Genomic DNA, 21,502 nt, shown 5'->3' on the forward strand with positions numbered 1-21,502 from the left:
GTTTTTCGTACTAATTGTTAGGACATTATTTACACACTGAAGGATTTTCCCGTTATTTTCCGAACATTGCAAGGAGAATACCGCGGGTGTGTCCGGTCGGCAGGGGATGGTCAATCCTCCATGGCACCTGTTCCAATGTCTGATATTTTAGATGTCCATTCTTTCTCTGCTCATATTTAACGTAATTTTGAGCTTGAATACTGTTTTTCATCCATCAACCCACATCATCCATTCTACACTTTGTGGAGCTTCAGATTCGATCTACACATGATACTTTGGTCACTAAAACGACGCTAATAATGAAACAAAACCATAATGCATTAAATATAGTGCACATTATCGCATGTATACGCGCTAAGTAGCATCAAACTATTAAATTATATAAAAACATTGTCCTATACCTTCAACGCATATCAAATTCTTGATTTTAAAACAATTTTGAACACGAACATGAACTTTTTAACGTATGTTTCTCTATCCCTGAAAGATTGAAATACACGTGTTTGTATAAAACTGTTGATTCACATTATTGTACAGATTTCCTGAATGGGGGCTAAAATGGTCCAAACCATACATGTATATAGTTCTTTAAACCGTTTTTGTAATGAAATCAGCATTATGTATATAACACGGTCATTTAATCCCATCGAAATTTCCATTTCGGAATATAACTCTTTAGATCTAATATTTTCTGTTAATTTATTCGTCTTTGAAAAAAATATAATCTTATTTTTCATCTTAATTAGAAAAAACTGGTCACAGGGAACATATTGCATTGATTTTAAGGTTTAAGTACCCTCTGTTTGAAAAGAGAGATAACACTAAATGAAACACAAGTATCAAATTTAATATAGAAACCTTGACAACTTTTGTGCCCAATTCCATGTTAAAATGTTGTTCATTCCGAAGTTAATATAATTTTTGAAAAACATGAGAGCTAAAGGCAAAATCGTTAAACGTAAAAAGAGGGATTAATTAGTTCTTGCATAGGTTGGAATCAGTTCGGTATCAGCTTATAGGAAATTTTTGACTTTGATCAATTTTCACTATTACACAAAAAAATGCATTGAATTGGAAAATTCCATTCCCTTGACTTTTTATGCCTATAAAAATATTCAGAAGCTGATCACTGTTTTTTTTTTATCCTCATGATTATTTCTCAACCAATATCTTTAACCTGAACTCCTTAGAAAACGATTTCAATAATTTTGTAGAAATCTTATTTCTCATTAAGTAATCAAGTATACATTGTACAATTACAAACGAAATGGGTGAATACAATAAACAGAATAAAATAGAGATTGTTAAATGTTATTGGAATTGCATAGTTGCATGTAATTGCAAGACCGGGGATTGCGTACTTCCCTCAGAATGGTTTACACGGTCGTGACATTCAGTAAAGGATTCAATTCACATTCATGGTCAGAAAATTTAAACGAAGTGCCGCATCTAAATACTTATATTGAAATAATCAAAATTGTGAAGCATTTAGCGTTGGGAATTCTTTGCAAAGATGGTATGATATTCATTAATATTAACTTATATCAACTAAGATCGGGGTTTTAAATCACGGAGCGATCGCCTCTGAATTCCAACCGTAAAATAAAGACCATATATAATAATGCAATACGTATTTTGAAAGCCAAGTTAACCATAATATTGCTTATTTCTTTAATGACATAATCCTCTAATTTCTAATCCTCCTTTATTGAATAAAAAGTCTGTAAACTTTTTGTCGTGTGTTGTTACCTTAACAATGTTTATTAATTTCTTTGAAATTTTCCAAAATATTATAAACAATGATAATTTTATGTAATGTTATCATACACAAAATATAGAGATGAGAAATAAACCAGTTTTGTAAAGATGAGAAAATCCAAATTTCCCAGTAATTACAACGTTTCGTATACATCCTTGCCATATCTGTTTTAAGAGGTCTCTGTTGGTTGTAAATTTGTACTTTTTAAATGGACTTTAGAAAATGTTAGTTATTTACTTTCTTCATGTTTCATTTTTTTCCAAATGGTTCTATGGAAATTGCTTCTTTTCTTGCCTGTTTCTTGTATTAATTTTACATTGCAGAAATTTAATGTTCGATCTTTTTCATGCACTATTATCATACTGGAGCTTTTATTTTTCTATAACTTTTAACCTTAATATTAATATTAATTTATTTACACCTAAGTTTTCTTGATCCATCGATGATTCTAAACATGGAGGATTTTCAACAGAATTCGTTTTCTTTTTTTCTTTTTCTGAAGAGGACATATCATCTCTGAATAGTTTAAAAGCAACATGCTCTAAATGAAAATGAAATGGCAGAAGAGGTTTCTATTAATGGTCTGTCCAGACATGTTTGTTGAGTGAATCCATACTTTGTCTTTATAATTACATTGAAATATTGTCTTGACGAGTCGGTCATTGTCCCCTGGCTATAGAAGCTGGAGGAAATCATGAAAGATGACGCAGATTTAATTATTAAGAAATCTAATTTGAATACTACTATAATATTTGGGTCTCATCAAATAATGAAAAAAATGACACCTTTTAATCTGCTGTTTCAGGTGAAATCGCGACGAAAGGAAAATATTTTTTTATGATCAAAAGTATTGTAATCCTTATTATTATGTCACCCCGAACGAAGTCGGGGGCGATATATTGCGATTGTACGCATGTTTTTGAACTCCAGGCTGTTTCTCGGAGGTGGTTTGGACAATCTTCATGAAACTTTCCTCAAAAGACGATCACTGATTGTAGTTTTGTTGTGTGGTCATTCAGTTTCAATATGGCTACCGTTGCCAAGGAAATGTGTGAAAAATAACGAATTTTGTCCGGAAGTGTTCTCTCTTGTCCTTTGAACATTCATCATGAAACTTTCTTATATTAATGATTAGTAATTGTAGTTGTGCGATTCGCATTTTAAATTTTCAAATAATCGATTGTTGCCTTGGTAACCAGAAGAAAGTGAAAATTCTTTAACTTTGATTTTTAAATCAAAGTACTGCAATGACTGATACGAGTTGATGGTTGTCCAAGCTTAGCTAATGAGTATTGTTTTTAGTGATGAAAAATTAATGAAAGTCTTGTCCAGTTCGGGGCGATATACGCTATTGCTTGCAATAGCAGACTTTCTAGTTATTAGTGTCTTCTTCGAATGTGTTCTAACAAGTGCAGAATAGAAATACCATGTTCGGTTTTCTTTTCAAAAAATGGAGCGTCTCCTCATGGGTGAAAAATTCTCGCGAGGGACGTTAAACAACATACAATCAATCAATCAATCAATCAAAAAATTGACTTGATAATTATAGAATCAAAGATTTTTTTCCCTAAAAAAATATATTTTCTTTTGGATTTCTAAAAGATACATGTGTATTACACATTCTTATCTTTTTAATAAAGTTTTATTTAAAATATATGTACTTCAAAATGACAACATCGCAGGAAACATGTACAAACTTACCTAAAAAGTAAATGATGGTAATGTTTTTACGAATACCGTGAGAGTTGATGTCCAGCAAGCGGGGACCATATGAATTGGGGAGGGAAAAGTTTAGAAACATACTTACACATTGTAGAACATGTTGGACACGAGAAATTAACTCCATAAATTGTTTCTCTGTCTATTAAATTACAAATATTCATGTTTTTCTTGTTATTTAATCTAAAATAGAAACTATTCAACGAAAGTTTGATCTTGTCTGTTTCCATTTTGTACCGTCCAAGATGTGATGATTATTACCTGAGGTTAATATCTACCTGTTTGCAACAGATTAGGAACGGTCTACAGTGAGTAGTTTTCAAACACAATAAGGATCTGTAGATTCAAAAATCTTGTTATGAAGATAGTCATGTATCTTCAGGAGCTTATGAGTTTTGTGGTCATTAAAGAAAATTTATTTTCAAAGATTTAAATTGATAAATTGATAATTTGCTCTAGAAAAGAAAATAATTCCATAGAAAACGAAAAGCAGAAAAAATCAGTTTAAGGTTGGATTACATGGATTACACATAATGACCTTTTAAAAAAAATCTAATTGACTTCTTTCTGTGTCCTCCATCATTCCATATTTGTTCAGTTGGAATCAAAGACAAAATGGTAAGTAAATTTTTATTGCGCTTTTCAATGAGATATAATTCTGCTTGAAATAACCAATGTGAAAGGTAAATCCTAAATAATCAATTACTTTAACATTTCTAAGACTTCTGTTTTACTTTTTAATTTTTAAAATTCATTTTTAAAAAATTTTATTTTTTCATGTTTTAATTTTGGCTAAAATTGAATAATTCAGAAAGACAGTGGAAGAGACAAGCATCTTCCTTCCTTTACTAATTTATGCAATTTTGTAGGGTTTTTTTTTTGGACTGTGTAGCACATCAGGTCCAACATTTATTATTTGGTGACCTTGCCCTGTGTCAATGATTGTAACCTATCATTCGTAATGATTTGCTCAATATTTGCTTAATAATTATGCACACAAAGGCAATGTCATCCAACCATCAAGTTTGGGCTTTGGGCGTATCAAGTGATTTGATAGCAGCAAAACTCTTTGTTCGAGTTGTGAAAGGTTCCTAACAAATGTTTAAGAAATCTATAATATCATTTTTGATTACAAATGCAAAGGATACTATATGATGTCTTGTCTGTCCATTTATATTTATCATAAACATCACTATGATACTTTTAAGGTATAAATAAGTAACATAGAAAATAAGGGCTCAAGTACAATATAAGACAAAAATAGTTCCAATTTCTTTTCTCGTAAGAATATACGTTTTTTGCATATTCACATAAATGTGCAAAATTAGCAAATTTTGCATATGAATCAAATGTAAATATTAAGGAATATTTGGGGCCATTGGTAAATTAGTTATATAAACCAATTGCATTCTATTTTGTCAACCAATTATTATATAAAATGGATTATAAATGTAGGAAACAAGATATGTATCTTGCTTATGATTTTATTTAAATTATCAATGAATGTAATGTGCACTTAGTATAGGTCGACAGGTAGACAGGTCGATAGGTCGACAGGTTGACAGGGAGACAGGGAGACAGGGAGACAGGTTGACAGGTAGACAGGTAGACAGGTCGACAGGTAGACAGGTAGACAGGTTGACAGGTCGACAGGTTGACATCAATAGTACTGTGAAGTTTGAAAGTAAAAATTTGTTAATAAATGTGCTTTTATATCTGGTTGACAGGTTGACAACATTATTCACATGTATTTTGAGTTGACAATAAGACGTGTTGACAATTTGTTTATTTAGCTCATTTACAGTAAAATGAGTCAGCATAATATACATAATTGAGATAATTTGTTTTCATGACAAAATTGAGGTATTTTAGATGAATTTACTTATCGTCATAGGTTTGGATTGTCAAATGGAGATGTTTACATCAAACTGCTGTCAGACATTGCCCATATGAAATGATAATAAAAATTAAACTTAAAATTCTACCTGTCTACCTGTCGACCTGTCAAACCTGTCAATTTTTTGTTCTTAATTAAAACTGTTGACCTGTCAACCTGTCTACCTGTCGACCTGTGGACCTGTCGACCTGTCAACCTTTTGACTTGTCAGCCTGTCGACCTGTCAACCTGTCGACTTGTCAGCCTGCTGACCTGTAAAATTGTTGTTCAGAAGTGAAAAAAATTGTTTTGTTATTTTACATGTATCCTTGGTTTTTATTATACTAAATCATTTTAATAAAAGTGTTTGTTAATATTCATTAAAAAGTAATTTGCATTTAACGTTTTGTACATATATTTATTTTAGAATATAATTGATATAATTATACATGAATATTTATGATGTAAAAATAATAACAAGAACGATTTACTGCAGATTATGTGGATGGGACTATTTTCGTCTTATTTTGCACTTGACCCAAAATAAGTCATTTTTCGAGGCATTATTATATTATATTCGTTAAAATACTCTGCCTAATTTCCATTATGTAAATTAATTTTCATTTGGTAATTTGTTGATATATATTTGTAATTTAAGGGTACCGTTAGAAATAAGCTTTTTAAATAAGTTTCATGGAATATCCTTAAGTAATACTTCTTTAAAGGTACTTGGACACAGATTTGAAGTTAATATTTTCTCATTTTTTCTGTATAATATTACGAATTATATATTTTAATAGCATTTCGCACAAAAATTAATTAAAAATCTTATTTCATTTAAAAGTTATTAAAACTTAAAATTTTTTGGCGGGTTTGATTGACACATCCTTGCACTTTCACAAATTTTAACTTTATTTTTAATTCTTAGGAAAAGTGGCAATCCTGATGTGTATTAATGTGAAATATTAAAACTTAAATCAAGAAGAATAATTTTATTCAGAGTAGAAATGTTAGAAAGCAGAACTACTTCACAAGTATCGTCATTCCGTTGTGTACAGAGTTTTGAGAATCGATCGCTCTCGTGTTATGTACACAGGTTTTTGTAAACATGTTATTGTTTGGTAATATATAGTCTGTTCACCACATCTGCACGGACTGACAATATAACTTGTCTACTCTTGGATTATAGTATTAATATTTTTCATTAATACACATCAGGATTACCACTTTTCCTAAGGATTAAGAATAAAGTTAAAATTTGTGAAAGTGCAAGGATGTGTCAATCAAACCCGCCAAAAAATTTAAAGTTTTAATAACTTTTAAATGAAATAAGATTTTTAATTAATTTTTGTGTGAAATGCTATCAAAATATATAAGTTCGTAATATTATAGAGAAAATATTAACTTCAAATCTGTGTCCAAGTACCTTTAAGAGAACATCTTGAAGTTCTATTACTTATTTGATAATAAATACTAGAAATGGATCTTTATCAAGTACCACAGAGCTGAGATAATGTTTGTTTTTTTTCCTATGAATAGACAAACTGTTGTGTTTTATTTATATATGTGTGATAATGACACTATGATGAGTGTACTATTTTTTACCCCAATAAAATGAATTGAAATGAAACAACACTATAATTAATTCAATGACAAAAATCCCACATCATTGAATACAAAGTAAACTTTCACTGAATGTGTTTTAACTTCGTTGTTCGTTTAATGACATTAGAAACAATATTCATTTTTATGCCCCTTCTCATCAAAAAATCCATCTGTTCAATAAACGACGATCACGGTCATGAATTTGGAGAATTAGTTATGAAATATATAAGAACAAACACCTTCAGTCCTCAAACGAGTCCGCATGCTCGAGAAAGCGTAGCACACGACTGTATCTATCTTCTTTTTCTAGTTTCTTGTCAATTTTATCGTCATTATTCAAAGACTTTTTAATGGACCGGAAGTCTCTTAAAATGGCAGACGTTGTTTTGTTTCTATTAATGAATTCCGGCAGCTGAGACTTTTTGATTAAGTGTTCGTGCTCCCTGGTGTTTCGTTTCCTAGGAATCGTGTCTATATCACGAATTACATTCTTAGTTTCCTTATCTATAAATTTTCTCATTGAATATGTTGTTTTGCAGTTTCCTGGAAACATCATTTTGAACTCTTCTTTTAAGTTTGGTTGATATTTCTTGTGTCGAATCCTTTCCTTTTTTTCTTCCTCCTTATTATCTTTGTTTGATTGTTCCCATAATGCAACACGCTTAATGGTCGGTAATAAGCACGCAGACATATTTTTCTGTGTAAATTCACTATCACAATCACAATCAGAGACACTTTTACTTCGCAGTTGATCAAAAATATTAACGTTGCAATCACTTTCTCTAACATCGTTGTGTAATTCAATCATTTCCAATGGTTTTGAAATATCTGGTAAACTTGCATGTATCCTTCCGCGAGAATGTGACTTTTCTTTATATCCAATTTCCTCTATCATCGTTTTGCTTCTATGCAATTTTGGAGCTAAGATAAGTCTTTTTTCATTCGGTTGCTTTCCTGATACACTTTTGTGTTTATATTTTTGGGTCTGAAGTTGTCTTCTGACCTTGCGTTCTTTTTCTTCTTTCCGAAAAGGGTCATATTTCTCAAATCTATGTTGTTTAAAAACGCAACCAGTTGCTATGTACTTTAAAGCCAGATCTTTAAGCTCATGAATTTCCTTGCCTTTATTTGTTCGAGTGAATGATTCCTCGCACTCAATTTGTTGAAGTTCACGTTCAAGTTTCCACTTTTCTAATCCATTTTGTGTTGATGTAAATGACGCAGCAATACTGCTCATTCCATTGGACTGTAATACCAAAGGACCTGCTTTCTTCATTCTGTGAAAAAGATGGACATACATGACACAATTTTCTTCTTAAAATATAATAAAATACGTTTGATTCACGCATATATGATCAAATTTAATGTATGCTGACGGCAATGGTATACTGGGTAAATATTCGGTTGGTCCTGAATAGCATATATTTAGGGCAATTTTAAGATTAAACAACTACAAGTAATTTTTATCAATCTTTTTTAACGCAGAATATAGAATTGTTTAAACATTTTTAAAGGATTTTTTTTCTTCAGATTTTGAATGTCGTCAGTAGTAATAAACTTAACTGAATCGCAATAAAATTGTGTATACCATTCAAGTAAAAACCACAACAAAATCACACAATTTAATATATAAAATACCTAAATTTGGACTTCTGATACATTTATATGAATACAAATATATACAAATAGATCTGAAGGGAAGTCTGGATAATAATAATAAGTTCATTACAAATAATATGCATTTTGACAGATGTTCATACAAGTCTTTTAATTTTCTTGTGAAGGTTGAAGAAAACGTGTGTAAATAATGATATTATATAAAGCATTACTTACATGAAAGTGTGAGAACCGGAATCTTCTTCAGAGACGTTTCCGGTAATTGTTTCTGTACAATGGTTTTGTGATACAATCAAACCTTTACATAGCCCCTCTGTACCAACAGTTCGTAATGATTACAATTGCGTCTCGTTTGTTCAGTTTTCTTTTTTCTAAAAATGATTCAAAATATCACAAAGGATGCATTTAAATGTTTTGGAATATCTTGATGGATTTCGCCTTCAAGGAACAATGCTGGGTCAACATTTGTGTAATTATGTTTAAAGTGATTAAAAGCATTCAAAATACGCAAATACACGGTCATTTAAAAAAGAAAGTATTGATTGAAATTGACGAATTTTTAAAAAAGAAGAATAGAATTTCTATATACTGCAAGCGGCGATCAATTCATTGCAAATAGAGTAGGGAAAAATATCCCCCGAGAGTGTTGATAATTATTGGTAATGAAAATTGTCACCAATTCAAGTTAAGGTTTAAGCGACATTGGTTCCATGGTGCTAAAAGACCTGGCACTCAATTTGTGTATTAAAAGAGTGTTTGTGTTTTTATTTGTGCTTAATTTAATTGTGATTTTGTGTTCATTTACACCATGTTGACACAAAGAATTTGATACCTTGTCGCTTTTAAACGATTCCTTTACGATATGTGTACTAGAAACTAATATCGATTTCGATTTTCATTATGTGTCATATCAAAATTCAGTATACAATTTCTTGAAAATTGCTTTGATAAAATGACTTTATATTATAATTTATAAAATTCAAATGTGTGGAAAGTAGATGTAGTGGGTCAAGCATGTAGAAAGTGGGTGTGCTTGAATATTATACTCAAGCTATCAATCGAAGTTACCGTTCTTACCTTACTTGGAAACATATTTGAAAGCGTTCGTCTTCAACTATCATGAGCAATAGACCTTAAGTTTTAATTATCAAAATTAATTAAAATAATGCATGGAATAGGAGTTTCAAGGGAGTAGACCCCCAAATGCAACTATTGTAGGTCTGTTGTAAAATTAATTTGAAACTCCCTATTTTAAGGTCCTGTAACAACTTCAAACGTTACTGTTCAATTTTCGATTCTAAAAAGAGTAAAGATACAATAAAACATTTTTGTGAACTAATGTGCATCTTTCTATACTCAGTTATTTTTTCATCGAATGAAATAAATATTTCAAAATAGATCACATCTTTTTAAAACTGTTATCATGCATGAATATTGTAAGATCTCATCAAAAACATTTTTTAGTTTGAAAAATGTATGCACTAGTATAGAGGATTTCAAAGGTTTGAAATTGGACATTTATTTCTCGAATGAAACAGGGACTTTCTGTTATATTTTACGAGGATGAATGACGCATAAACATATATTTTTTTTAAATTCTGTTTCACAAATGAAATGCATCCCATATTCAATTAAAATAAAATTTAATTTTCATATCTTTTAAAGTAAAGTAACAATTAGATAAATATGAAGTAACAAATCACAAGATGCACTGTTCAATTTTGCTCATTTTTTGTACGGTATTTATACATGTACACAAGGTAAATTAAAACAAATTGATAATATTAAGTTTGAATCAATGAAATTGAATCGAACATAGAAATCAACTCTATCCGATACGCTAAAAAAGTATGCTTAAAAAAATCAGATTAAATTTTGCAAAACATTATGAAAAACTATTAAACGACTAAATGTACATAAAAACTATCACATTGAGACGCCTACACTTGGCAAAAGGGGCCTGCAATTTCAGGCTTGCATTCGGCACTTACGATATAAGTTTTGAAGGAATCATTTTAGGCCTACCTACTGTGAAACTTGACCTGTGTCCTATGTTTATCCGTTTTCAACTGAAGTACCGGTCAACGCATCACATAGTAGTTTTAACTCCTACTTGGCAACAGTTTGGGGAATACTGTGCCACGCATTAATTTGCATATGCATGGAAAATAGTATTACCTTTCATAAAATACAATCGTCCATTAAATATAATGCTGAATGATATTTTTCATACACTAACATCAGACAATTATTTTCACACTGAAAACAAGGGTGTGACCGGTTGAGAGGGGATGCTTACTCCTAACTGACACCAGATCCCTTTCCTGGTGTGTAATACGTATATAGAAGTCAGTGTTTACTCTGCTACAGATATATTTATATTTTTTTCAGTGAACTTATGAACTTGATTATTATTCGTGATCTCCAAAGTTCATTTAAGAATAATTTTAAAAATAAGGAAACCTGTTTGTAACAATCTGATTCATATTTATATTCATAACGGAAATATGTAAGTATTTTTGTATTGATTAAAACCAAACTAATATATATATAAACTATTCAGCATTCTTTTTATTACAAAGTGTTCAGTCACTTTTTTTTCTTTTTATTACCATCATTTTAAATTTAAATTACAGTGTTTGTGTCAATTCATGGGATTAAAAAATTTCTAATGAAAAAGTTTTACTGCTGAACTTGATTACATGGTATACATGTATATTATATTACTTAAAAATCTTCTTTTCAAAGGCTATTACGTCATGACTTTATTTCTTTTTGTTTTAAAAAAGTTAAATTAATTTTTAGGGGTTATAAATATAACTTTACTTTGTTATAGTGATCTGTTTACAAATTCAAATAGAATAGTAATCGATCTGCATTTCACTCGGGTAGAGTGACATGCATGTTACATTTTACAATCAGTATTGACTTTTGTATTTATAATTTATTATGTTTACTTAAAACAGAATAGAGTGTGGTTGATATGAATTAGATTTAAAGTAAGATTTTAAAGAACCATAAACATAATATCACGTCTTTCATATTGTTATATATGTTAACTTAAAACGGAGAGTTTAGAAATTGTGTACGTAATCACTGAAGTACACTGTCTAAGAAAGCATTCCACTCTTTTGCTATATTGTTTTAAAATGATTTTTTAAATGAAATCTCCAAATCAGCCTGTTCTTTTAAAACTCGTGAAAATTTTAACATTTTCAAAAATCAACAAACCACTTATAGGAACAAGAGATTGGCCATTTGTCTGGCAAATATTTTTGCCTCTCACCCTTCCATACCAATATTTGTTACTGGCCTGTATGTTTTCTAATGATAAATTTTACACCTTGTAGTTGAGCGCAATGTTCATACAAGCAATGTTCATACAAGCAATGTTCATTTTATATGTGAAAAAATCTGATGTTTCAATAGATTAATTTAAGGCCAGTCAACCAACAAATTCAATAACATGTAACTATATAAACAAGATAAGGTACAGAATATTTTTATGTGGCAGCTTTGATTTACGAGAATTTTCCCTTTTTCGAAACACGACATGAAATTACAAAATACCTTTTTTTCTGATTATAATTAGTCATGCTAGATATTTTTTTACATTGCTTCTTATAGATTTAAAAACTTATAATGTTAGCTGATAAGAATTATAAACATTGATAGTTCTTGATATTGAGATTGTGCCTAAATGTATGCTATAAAATGTAAGCATTACCAGTAAATTCTAGTTTATTGGAATAACACATATTTTAATATGTATTTTATGACGCAATTAATTGACCTAAAAAGTCAGATTTATTGAGACTGCAAACATAAAATTATTTATAAGAACAAAATTACAACATTTAACTGTTAAATTTGTTGCCAGTTATTCTGCAGCGCATTTTTAAGAAAACAACAAACCAGTGCTGATGACTATTATACAAGATACATCCTTAATCATAAAAATTAAATATATCATTATGTTATATTATCATTATTTATTATATATGTATTAAATACAAGATAAATCATAACCTCTACTATTTGTCACAGCACAGTACATGTAAAGTTTCCTTTGTTTTTAAGTCTGATTAACAAAATGTACCTGTGTAAGATATCTATCAGAACGGGTCACTGTCAATACGTTTTATTACACGGAGAAATAAAAGTAAGGTCAAACGGTAACGAGGGCAGTGACAGTTCTCCAAAATATGTGAGGCCCCATACAGATAAATGAAATGTAACAAGCACGACAGTTTTGCTGCATATACACTTTTGACATTTTCATATGCGGAAGTGATTTAAGCACTAGTAATGATTTCTATGCAAAGATATATGAACTATCCAGTTTACGGAAACGCCGGTAAAGTGGCAAATTCCTGTACACTATTTCCAAGTTTTATAACTTCCTAAACCTTTGTGTCGCCCCATATACATTGTATGTATAACACAAAAGGTAAGGTAAATACATCAGGTCACCAAGGTTTTTTTCCAGTGAAAGATCTGTTTTCTCACAAAGATTATGGATGAAGTCTTATGATGCTTATATAAAGAAATCGACGTGTTTTTAAATCGTCCCAGTCACAGTATATTTGAGAATTATGGGGTTAAATGTTGACAAGGATGTCAAAATTAGGCACAGATTGAGGTGTAAGTCAATTCCAGCTAAAGTGCCTAATAAAATACCAAATTCTGTGATTCTTGGATTTAAGACAAATGCCATACGAAAACGAAGACTGTGTATTTATTTGAAATGTATCTTTGGAGCAATTGGAATTGTTTTCATGGTTGTGGAAGGAGAATTATTTATTTCCAGAACGGTGGAGAAAGGCACATTCGCATCGAATGCTTTAAAGTCTGTCATATCAATCTCTACGGCAATTTTACTGATCTTCATAATTTTGCAGCACAAATATCAAAGAAAAATTGAACGATACTTTAACAGACCAAGAAAATGGCGATGGTGTGTTGAGATGATTATTGAAATTTTAGTTTGCATCGTTCATCCTTTTCCTGGAAGTATGAAAATCCCAAAGCCTTTGCAAACAATGTCAAAAGAGAGTTCAGAACTGACTCGGGATTTCGTTTACCTCGATGGTTATCTGTCTTTGTTCATGATCTTTCGCTTCTATTTGTTTGGACAATTAATTTCCGAGCTGCTTTCATCCAAACTGTTCTCCAACAGAACTCTTGCTAAACATCTAGCCGGACTAACTAGTGTCAGACTGAATTCTGCATTTATATTGAAATATCTCCTTTTTCGATACCCATTTAAATTTGTGATTTCCATCCTTTTGATTGTGTTAATAACAAACTCCTATGCAATGCAGACTTGTGAGTCGTACACTTTCCCGGGTTCAGAAATGACGTCATTCCTGAACTCTCTATGGTTGGTCATGATTACATTCTTAACAATTGGTTATGGTGATTTCTACCCTGTGAGTTTCTGCGGAAGATGTGTGTCGGCTTCAACCGGTTTTCTGGGAATTGGTATCACTGGGTTCATTTTCTCTGTTTTCGTACATCAGTTTGAAATGACCCGTGACGAGAAGTATCTTTTGAAATTTTCTAAGGAAGTTAAGCGGAAGCATGAGAGAAGAATTGCTGCTTCTAATGTCATCAAATGCTTCTACATGGCAACAAAATGTAAAAGAGAAAAACCAAAGTACCATGTATGGAAAGTGAAGTTTTGGAAGGCAGTCACTTCAATGAGAAGATCAGCAAAGAAATGCAGAGATCATCATGATATTGACCTGATCGATATACAGCGTACTGTTCAGGATATAGAGAAAAGACAGAATGAAATTCTTAACATTCTATGTCATCTGCGAGATAATCGTACTACAGATGAAAACTCGAACACGAGCTTGTAATTGTCAAATGCAACACAAATTGATATATATCTACATGTAAATAAAACAGAGGGAAATCTGAAAGACAGTGGTTCATTTAAAAAATCAAACAGATTGCTATTGGTCCATGAAAGTTTGATTTCACATACCGGGACTTGTTTACATTCATACATGTAATTGTGCTTTTTTTTGTATTTTTAGATCTGCAACCCTGCGAGGTAAAGTTTCTGGAACGTTGACTCAGTAATGATTTTTTTATCTATTGTATTTTTTATGACTTGTTTACATATTTAAAACTTATATAATTTTTTTTACACTAGATATAAATGAAATATAACATTATATACAGTGTACTCTTTTAATAAACTGTAGTTTTTTTTATTTGTTTGATTGCTCGTTTGTTGTGTTTTTAGTTATTTTCTTTTTTTAAAAATCAGAACTCATTATTTGTCATTAAAATGTTAAGATCAAAAATAAATTACAGTGAAGCCATTTTTATATTCTATTGTGGGTAAATTGCATATTCCATTATAATTATATATAACATGCAGAAGGTGCCAAATTAACTGCTGGAAGGATATGTATTATGCATTTACATGTATTTGGCTGTTACATCATGTTCACAATACTCAATTAGACAAAAATCGACAATTATTTTGAATTTAACTATTTTGAGATTGCTACATCTATAAAACATGCACGGAATTTCTTTTCTCTGTAAAACGTATGCTTGTATACTTGATACATATTAAACAGGATAGAATACTCTAACAAAGGCCATGGGTTTGGAAAAAGTTTTTTTTTTAACCTCCATATTTCACTAGATCTCTGAACAATCACATCTTTTACATGGGAAAATTTTTGAAAGATTGATTTGTAAGTATTTTGTATTTTGAAACTGCAATTAGATAAACTGTACTTTTGAGACAAGTATGTAAGTGTTAGAAGTGTAAGCTAAACGTCTACTCTCCTTAGATTATAGAGAGAGATGGACATCCCGATCATTACATGTTTATATCCTCCCAGTTTTCAAGCGTGGGTATGAAAATAATAGTGTATGTAACAGAAAAAAACACGTCGAGGATTAAAACAATTTTCAATTTTTTACTTACAGTGTTTATTTTTTAAAATGGTTGTTTTTAGATTTCTTTTTCTAATCAACAGTAGGAGATAAAAATACATTTACAATTAATATTTAAAGTACATGTCCCCAAAGCTATTTTGTTGAATCAGTTTTATAAAATTAAATAAATATTACTGATAAAAATGAAACGATGTTATAGTTCAGAAACTGTGCTATTCTGAAAGTGTATATTTTATGTTGGATTTTTATTATGAAAATGTTTATTTATTATGTAGTATCTTTGATCTTAAATATATCGGTATATTTCAATACAAGTAATTAAGAATAACTACGCAGAAGCGGTACATGAATATATGAATAACCTTGGCCGTTTAGTATACATATGTTTAAGCAATAAAATGAATACATGATAAGAGATCTTTTTCATTTTATTTCATTCTAACCTTTTTTAATTTAACAATAAATATTTTCATCCCCAAGTCACTCAATGCATTCTACATCCTCGTGAACACATAAAAAAAACCAAGGTCTAACACTTCTGTTTCACAGTTGGATTTTTTACCTACTATAGAATAATACAATGACTTTTTAATAATAAAATGATATGGAAAAAGGATTACTTATTACTCAAGCCTTCCTGTAAGCAATATACCACAAACACTTGTGTGATGATTTTGTCTTTTTCATGATACATTATTCAGGAGGTATGCCAGATTAAGATCTGACTTTTCAAGAACCAAAGATACTGTGAGCACTAAACTCACTAAATGATACCCCCCGCTTTCCATGATTATAATGACAAAGTCCATGTTTTGCTCTGGGTGACCCAAATTAAATGACAAAAAGTATAATAGGAGGTGTTCATGAACTGATCAGTGCCGTTATGTAGTAAAATATCTGTGAAATTATCATTAAATTTTATTCAGTGGTATAGGGAAGTTGTGGCTAAGGGTACCCTTCAATTTTATAGAAAGAAAGAGAGCGTCATGTTTTTCTATGAGAAACCCAAAATATGTGTCGGATCAAAACGTAAAATAGGAGGTGCACAATGGCATATTTTACTTTTTGCTCTGAGAATTATTCTGTTTCTCTATGAGCAAAACATGGACTTTGCCATTATAATCATATGGGAGGCGGTGGTATTATTTGGTAAGATCACTCTCACAGTACATATAGTTTTTTTCATTTTGCTTTATTTCAACTTTTTCTTTTTATTACAATAATTATTTTCATCACCAAGTCACTCAATGCATTCTATATCCTCGTTAACCCATGATAAAAAAAAGCACCCCAAGGTCTAACACTTCTGCTTCATACTTGGATTTTTACCCACTATAGAATGATACCAACGGCTAGCTTATAATTAAATCATCTGGGAAAAGAATTACTTATAACTCAACTCTCCCTGTGAAGCAAAATACCACAAACACCTGTGATGTTTTTCGTCTTTTTAAGGATGCATTATTCAGGAGAAATGTCAGATTAATATTTCTTTTTAAGAACTTGAGGCACTGTGTGCACTGAGCTCACTATATAACATCCCTCGCCTCCCATAATTACGATGGCAAAGTCCTTGTTTTGCTCTGGGAGAACCCAATTAAGTGTCAAAAAGTAAAAAAGAATGTTTTCATGAACTGATCAGTGTCATTATTTAGTAAAGAATCTGTGAAAGTATCATTAAATGTTATTCAGTGGTATAGGGAAGTTGCGGCTTAGATAAGGGTACCCTTCAATTTTATGGAAAGAATGGGAGTATCTATGTTTTTCTATGAGAAACCCAAAAATGTATGGTATCAAAAAGTAAAATGGGAAGTCATAATGGCACTTTGTGAAAAATATTCGATGAAAGTCTCATCAAATTTCATTCAGTGGTATAAGAGGAGTTGTGGATAACCCTAACAAAAAGAACTATAGTTAACTATAGTTTACTATAGCTAACTATAGTTTACTATAGTTAACTATAGTAAATCAAAGTTTCAAAGTTTTCGCCAAAGTTTTTCAAAATGTCAAAGTTTTCGCCAAAGTTTTTCAAAGTGTCAAAGTTTTCGCCAAAGTTTTTCAAAGTGTCAAAGTTTTCACCAAAGTTTTTCAAAGTGTCAAAGTTTTCGCCAAAGTTTTTCAAAATGTCAAAGTTTTCGCCAAAGTTTTTCAAAGTATCAAAGTTTTCGCCAAAGTTTTTCAAAGTATCAAAGTTTTCGCCAAAGTTTTTCAAAGTGTCAAAGTTTTCGATAAAGTTTTTCAAAGTGTCAAAGTTATCACTATAGTAAATCAAAGTGTCAAAGTTATAACTATAGTTAACTATAGTAAACTACAGTTAACTTTAGTATTTTTTGTTATGGAAGTGATGGTTACCCTTCAATATTATAGAATGTTAAAAGATGTTGTCAGAGAAGTAATGCTAAACCTTGTTTTCTAAGAAGTATGGTTACATGTATCTGCCTTGTATATGTCAAATACATATAAGTAAAATAGTCAAAGTAAAGAATGTTTTAATTCAAAGCAATCTTGAAATGTCTCTATTTCAACGAGTGAAAAATAGGAAATGAATTTGATATATAAACCGACGTAGATAAAATTATGACAGAATATTCAATCCAGATGAATCCGCATTTTTTATACATATAAGCAAACAACACTTTAGAGTGAGTCACTTCAGTCAATTAAAGGCACCTCAAAAGGACAATAAACTTTTCCTACAATATGTCTTTGTTGTTTTTTTCGTGAAAAATATATTTGTGGTCAATATTCGAACGATCATTGCTATAAATTTGTTTACACCTACCATATCTTTTTATAGATGTGTTACTTATAAATTGCCCTGAAGATAGGATCATAGTTAAAGGAATTATTTATAATTACGTTGTGATTATAAATAATTTTGGGTAACAATTAAGATTGTTTTCTGTGAATTTTTACTCAAAAGGAAATTACTAGAATGGAATTTGCAATATAATATAAGTTTTGATAAAAATTGTTTTAAATTATTATAAAGAAATGTAACATAAAATTAAAGTGGATTGTCGAGATAAAGCTGTACGTCTCAATCTATACTCCGTACAGATTCGGTAACATTATTGGTACATACCGAAATTGTCAGATACTTTACACGCAATTCTTATTACACCACCTACCTGTTTGTGATGTATATGATTATAAATATCAAAAAAATAATAGCATCGGAATTTCTTAACTGACAAATATCTTCATAGTTAAATGGAGCGTAATCATTATATAAAGAAAAATGAAAACCGTACTCTACCATTTCAAAATAATATTCTCTTTGTGTGAGTTTGTGTACTTTATATTTTTACGTATCAACAAAATAAACCGTACTCTGCGTTTTACCGTAGAAGAGCATACAACAGTGGTCATGGTTCGGGAAATGTGTAACTTTGGAGACTTTCTTTTTAACTTTTAAAGAAAATAAAGATTATTTACTGTTTATTGATTGATTGTATGTTGTTTAACGTTCCTCTCGAGAATTTTTCACTCATATATAGTCTAGGAAGGAGTTTAGGAAGTGACCGGTCGGCATCGGATGCTCACACTACTTCTGATGCTTTAGAGGTTCAAGTTTGCTCACTCCTATATGGCAGCTGATCCCATATCTGATGTTTTGGGGGTCTGTGTTTGCTCTGCTCTTATTTTGTTTTGTTTTATGGACTTTTGAGGTTAAAAACTGTTTGTTATCATATGTTTTATCTCCATGAATTACTCCTTACAGTATATGAATCATGACTTTGATATTCTTTAGAAGATTTTTTTATCCCCCCCCCATTTGAAGTCTTTTTATGCATTTTACGCTAATGCCCCTAAATACTTTATATTCCTACGTTAATATTTGATCCAATGTTATATTTCATCCTATCCCACCGGGGTCATCATTTGAACAAACTTACGAGTAAATCTACATTCACTCCACCAACCTTCCGTTGTGAACATTTTGTTGAACAATTCGGAATTGAAATGACTACTCATTGCAGTTGTTATGTATAGAGGATAATGTGTTGTTTGTTAATCATTTGCAATCATTTTATTTCAGTTGAAGAAAGAACATAAACAGTGAATGTGTCGCCCGAGTGACGCAGTGGTTAGAGCGTTTGCTCTAGCGTCGCAAAGGAAGGAGTTGATCCTTACGTCGCGGGTTCGAATCCCGCTGTGGGACGTGGAGACCGGTCATTTGGATGAGAGCATATAAAGCGAGGTCCTGTGTCGTAATAGGTGCTGGCACGAAAAAGATCCCTGAGTGACGAGCATATGCCAAAAATTGCAGCTCTCCACTTGCATGCAGTGGCATGAGGGGATTTTTTCAGGGGGCGTTACATGTAATTACGCTATTTTTCTTTAAACATGGCAAACTATTGGCAAATAATTTGATGATACAAGGCTTTAAAGAATCTCGTTTATTTTCAATACTTGGGTATTTTGCAAAATACGATTAATCATTATGTCAAATACTGATTGAGTTTTTATACTCTTTGTTCAGCCGTTATTTACACACTGAATTGTCTAAGGATTTGGGGGTACTAGATCATGTGAAGAAAAAGCAAACGGTGGTTTAACATTATAAACGGAAAAATTGGATGCTTACTCCTCCTCGGCACCTGATCCAAGCCTGATATGATCTATTTGACTTTCGAAAATCTCAGTTCCTCGACAACATCGAATAATTAAACAGATATTGTCTATTTACTGATAAATAGTCATAAAATGACAATAAATTAATATCAAGTTTTGATATTTCCTCATGTGATGCTACGAAAACAATTCAAATTTTTTTTTGTCGAAATTTTTTTCTTTTTTGACTAAGGAATGAGATTAATACTTTTGCACTAGTGGAGATGCTACAGATAGTTCATTGTGATGGCTAAATGTGAAACATTTATCGAAGAAAATGAACATTTTATATTAATTTTGAATCCTAATTTATGCCACATTGAACTACTTTTTTCTCCTCACACAGTTAATTTATAACCCATTCATGTGCATCTTAACCGGAAAACATCCTTGATGAAATTTTATTTGATAAATAGCTTTAAGTATTTGATGCCTTTTTTTTTAATCTCCCATTTCTGTCTTGGGTATTAGCAATTCGTAAATATAACAAAACAGATGTTGATTTAAATCTTCTATTAATTTTTTATGTTAGCCTCAATACTTTAGTATAACACAAAAAAAGTTGTATGGCGATAAGATCTAGATTATTAGTTGTAGGGATTTGTATCTGACATATCACTCAAAAGATAATACCAATTCATGAATCACTCTGACAACGTTTCATAATTGATCGATGTTTTATCAAAAGACATCACCGGATAATGTAGGAAAAATAGCTTTGAAGCATGGTCTCAACTAATCTATCAAGAGAAACTGTGTCTGTCCGCAAAGTAGATCACATGAAAAGCAAGAAATTTCCAATTTCCTTTCCCTTTCTATTTTGATCGTACATATGTATTATTTCACATTGACCCAAAACAAACAAAGATGGACAACACTTAAAGCTCATCTGTATTTTATGGTATGTTTGTTCCTTTCTATGAAGCAACATCTCAACAGATTCAATAATTCAACAGATTCAATGAAAATATTGATTTTATATAAAATATATTATTTGGGTTTTTAAGAAATCATTTAACGATAAAGAGTTTCAAAGTTGATTAACTTTAGATAACTTTCAATTTTAGTTCACTACTTCATTTTCTTTCTCCTAGAAATTCTAGTTTACTACTTTATTTAAATTCTCTTACAGATTCCGGAGGGGACTTGTCTGTCCGTTTGACCAATCGAATTACGGCGTTTTTATTTTTTAAGGGTTTTATCCGCATTTCTCTTTGAAACACTTGCAGATATTGAAACAATTTTTATATGAGTTTACCTTTATGATTTGTAGATACAATTTGCATATTGTTTTGCCAAATCAGAGTATTTTTTTCGTTCCACTTTTTGCAATACGGAAGCCCGTTGAGGCCAGTTCAGAGCGAGAAATATTTTTTTAT

General features: G+C 30.8%; 2 protein-coding genes across 2 annotated transcripts; one reads left to right on the forward strand and one right to left on the reverse strand.

The window, feature by feature from the left end:
• Window positions 1–7,200: 7,200 nt before the first annotated feature.
• LOC134279062 (uncharacterized) lies at window positions 7,201–8,881 on the reverse strand. Its single transcript, XM_062761401.1, has 2 exons — window positions 8,793–8,881; window positions 7,201–8,236 (listed from the first exon to the last, which is right to left on the reverse strand). Exon 2 carries the CDS (start codon window positions 8,233–8,235, stop codon window positions 7,201–7,203), a length of 1,035 nt encoding a protein of 344 aa, XP_062617385.1. The 5' UTR covers window position 8,236; window positions 8,793–8,881.
• Window positions 8,882–12,806: 3,925 nt separating this feature from the next.
• LOC134279056 (small conductance calcium-activated potassium channel protein-like) lies at window positions 12,807–14,803 on the forward strand. The gene has a single exon (XM_062761395.1). The coding sequence runs from the start codon at window positions 13,172–13,174 to the stop codon at window positions 14,441–14,443; it is 1,272 nt and encodes a 423-aa protein (XP_062617379.1). The 5' UTR covers window positions 12,807–13,171; the 3' UTR covers window positions 14,444–14,803.
• The last annotated feature ends 6,699 nt before the right edge of the window (window positions 14,804–21,502 follow it).

This window comes from Saccostrea cucullata, unplaced genomic scaffold, assembly GCF_032062105.1.
Source record: "Saccostrea cucullata isolate Sc308-1 unplaced genomic scaffold, CSIRO_AGI_Scuc_v1 ctg388, whole genome shotgun sequence".
NCBI classification, from domain to species: domain Eukaryota; kingdom Metazoa; phylum Mollusca; class Bivalvia; order Ostreida; family Ostreidae; genus Saccostrea; species Saccostrea cuccullata.